At 35.1% G+C, this 3,011-nt stretch overlaps 1 protein-coding gene across 1 annotated transcript; it reads left to right on the plus strand.

The window, feature by feature from the left end:
• Nucleotides 1-1,645: 1,645 nt before the first annotated feature.
• Nucleotides 1,646-2,208, plus strand: LOC101900893 (larval cuticle protein 65Ab1). Its single transcript, XM_005180151.4, has 2 exons — nt 1,646-1,832; nt 1,900-2,208. Exons 1-2 carry the CDS (start codon nt 1,711-1,713, stop codon nt 2,111-2,113), a joined length of 336 nt encoding a protein of 111 aa, XP_005180208.1. The 5' UTR covers nt 1,646-1,710; the 3' UTR covers nt 2,114-2,208.
• The last annotated feature ends 803 nt before the right edge of the window (nt 2,209-3,011 follow it).

Here is a 3,011-nt window from a genome sequence, read left to right on the forward strand (position 1 = left end):
TTTTGTAGTCGCTCTATATGCCACAGTTGAAAACTAATCGACACGGAATTTCGCATCAGAAGAGGGTTAGGGACAGGGAAGAAGTCTAGAATTTTAGAAAACTATTGGATTATATTTAACTATAGAATGGACCACAACTTTCGTATGAAATTGTTCTGAATACAACACGACGGAGTGGTAAATATTTGCCAAATTCTTCGAGTCAAAAACCTAAGGATAACATCTGGACAGGGCTCTTCGATACTGTTTCAAAAACGAAATCTTCCAAAATGGATTTGGATACAAAGATCTAAAATGGTAAAGACTAGACAAAATGCATTTTGAGGAAATGGTTTGTGTCTACAATACATAGAGTAACAGCATATGGCAGAGACATGTTAATATAAAAACCACAATTACAAAAACGAATAACAAATAAAAATTTTAAAAATTCGAAATTTTGGTTTCAAAATTCTATTCCATAGAACTTTCCAAAAATTTGCATATTGCCTAAGCGGTTTAAATCAGTTAACATTGGTAACTATGTTGTTATGATATAGCCTTTGCTTACTTGTTTTATATCAGCATGCATATAATGTCTTGTACCAAATATTATTGACAACGGAAAGTTTTTAACGCTTTGAGGTTGGTTCAAAGTAAATCAATTGCAACATATAAATCTGAACCCAGTTTTTCAAACCTGACAGACTTACTCTAAATTTGAATTCGATCTCATGTGCTAAATGTCAACTTATTTTGGCATATATCATGCATTCCGTGTACCATAAACGTGAATTACTTAAAGATATATTGTGGGTGCTAAATTTGGATCGATTATCACAAATTCCAACAGGGATAACAAGAATCTTTAATTTGCTTGCAAAATGTACACGGATAATCGGATTGACGGGCATTCATAAATTGACTCAGAGGAATAAATAAATAAATCGACAAAAGGAATTATGGGTCTATCTCGCTTCTTCATGCCTATATAAAAAATACACAAAAACACCGCACTGTGGTAAGGATATAAAAATACAGCGTAGTGAAATTTGACACAAGTGTTTAAAAAAAGGAAACTGTTTTAGTAACAACCTTTGGTTGCGGTTTGATAGATACGTACTTCCGTTGGCATGTCTATGTTAAAATAAGGGATTGCTACTTATTTAGGTTACTTAGTGAAACCATTATTAGGCAATGTGACATTTTGCTGACATTTAAGGGGATCCATGACGGATTCCTTGCAAACATGCAGCACTCTTTTTACTCTTGATGCGATGTGATCGAATGTAATTAATTTAATTCATCCTTAATTTAGAAATGTACAATCAAAAATAATACTGCTCTCCCAACTTTGCTTATACACCAATTTCTCTTCAAGATCTTTAGCAAAATGAAGACATAAATTGGTACTATGGCAGGACTCCTCAATGTATGACATCTTCGTCGGCTTTGGCTTTGTTGTTGGTAATTTATTATTGAACATTAATTGACTTATTAGCAATATTGCGTTACCATTTATTTTTAAATTTTAAAAAGTCGTAGAACATTCCCATTTTTTTTTTCATTTACCGAAACAAGTTGTAGATTCGCAAATTAATCAAACGAGCATGATCGTAAATAAGTCACGATATTATGCTGTCGCAGTTCATATAAAAGTAACGGATTAAAAACAATCCATATGCATTTCGTATTGAATATTAAAACGGTTATCTAAGTCAGATTCTCAAAATGAAACTTGTTATTGTCCTTGTCACAGTGCTGGCCATTGCCATGGCAGCTCCAGCACCAGATGAGCATGCGGAAATTTTAAAATTGGACTCCCATGTAGAACATGATGGCTATAGTTTTGAGTAAGTTTAGTAGGGAAATTCGTAATTTGCGGATAATTTTTTAATAAAAGATGTTTACTCTTTTCAGTATGGAAACCAGCGATGGCACATCTCGCCATGAAGACGGCAAAGTAAAGGATTTTGATTCGGAACATCCAGCTATTGTTGTCCACGGCACCTATACCTGGAAGGATGAACATGATGGTAAAGTTTATACCGTCAACTATGTTGCTGATGAAAACGGCTTCCAACCTACTGGTGAACATATTCCACAGTTACCTGCCATCACTCACTCAGAATAAAGTAAGGTTATGGCATTAAGTATGAAGACATTGATAGAAACCATGTGAAGGGTATTAGAAACTTTTAAATTAATAAATATTAAATGCAGCAATAACAGTGGATTTTTAATTGGACCTGCGTAAATAAAATAAAAAAACAGAGAGAACTTGGTATGATCAAACCAATTATTCGTTCCATCATTTCGAAAACAATATTAAGCTAAAACTCTAAATTGGCACACAAAACATATACGGGGAACCAAATTCAAAGAACAGACCAATTTTTCTGATATTCGAGCAGCCGCAGCCACTCGCTTTGTGTCGGAAGTGAAAAAAAAAATTGCATAGCAGTGCTTCGGTCCAACTGGAATTAAAAAACTTGATCAAGGAACAAAAACCACAGAAATTTCATAGCTGAGCCATGACGGTCTAACATTTCTAAGCGCAGAGTCAAAGAACTACCCTTGAAAGCCAGAAGGTTGGTTGAAGTGAAGGTGATGGTGGCTATTACAACAGTCAATCTTTGAAGTATCACGAGATCCATAAGCGAAGATTACTACATCGCACCACTTACGTTGTCAGGGAGCGGGGGCTCCGACATGTACAATTTCTAGATATTTGTATATCTTCAGCCATATTGCTAGAGAGGGTATATATCATTTGATACGACCAAAACGTGCCTCATCGCAATAACGGTTTTATACCCTAGTTTTTTTTGAGCTAAATCCGTTTCAGGATGATGCGCACGATAACTCTCGAAGCGAGTGTCCGATTTGGTCCAAACTTGGAACATCATAATATTATTTTCAAACTTAAATCGAGTTCGAAGATGCACAATATCGGTCCATTCCTTCTCATACCTCCCCACAAATTTATAAAAAATGTACTGCACTGAAAGAGAAAGGATCATCCGCTTTTG

This window comes from Musca domestica, unplaced genomic scaffold (genome assembly GCF_030504385.1).
Source record: "Musca domestica strain aabys unplaced genomic scaffold, Musca_domestica.polishedcontigs.V.1.1 117, whole genome shotgun sequence".
NCBI classification, from domain to species: domain Eukaryota; kingdom Metazoa; phylum Arthropoda; class Insecta; order Diptera; family Muscidae; genus Musca; species Musca domestica.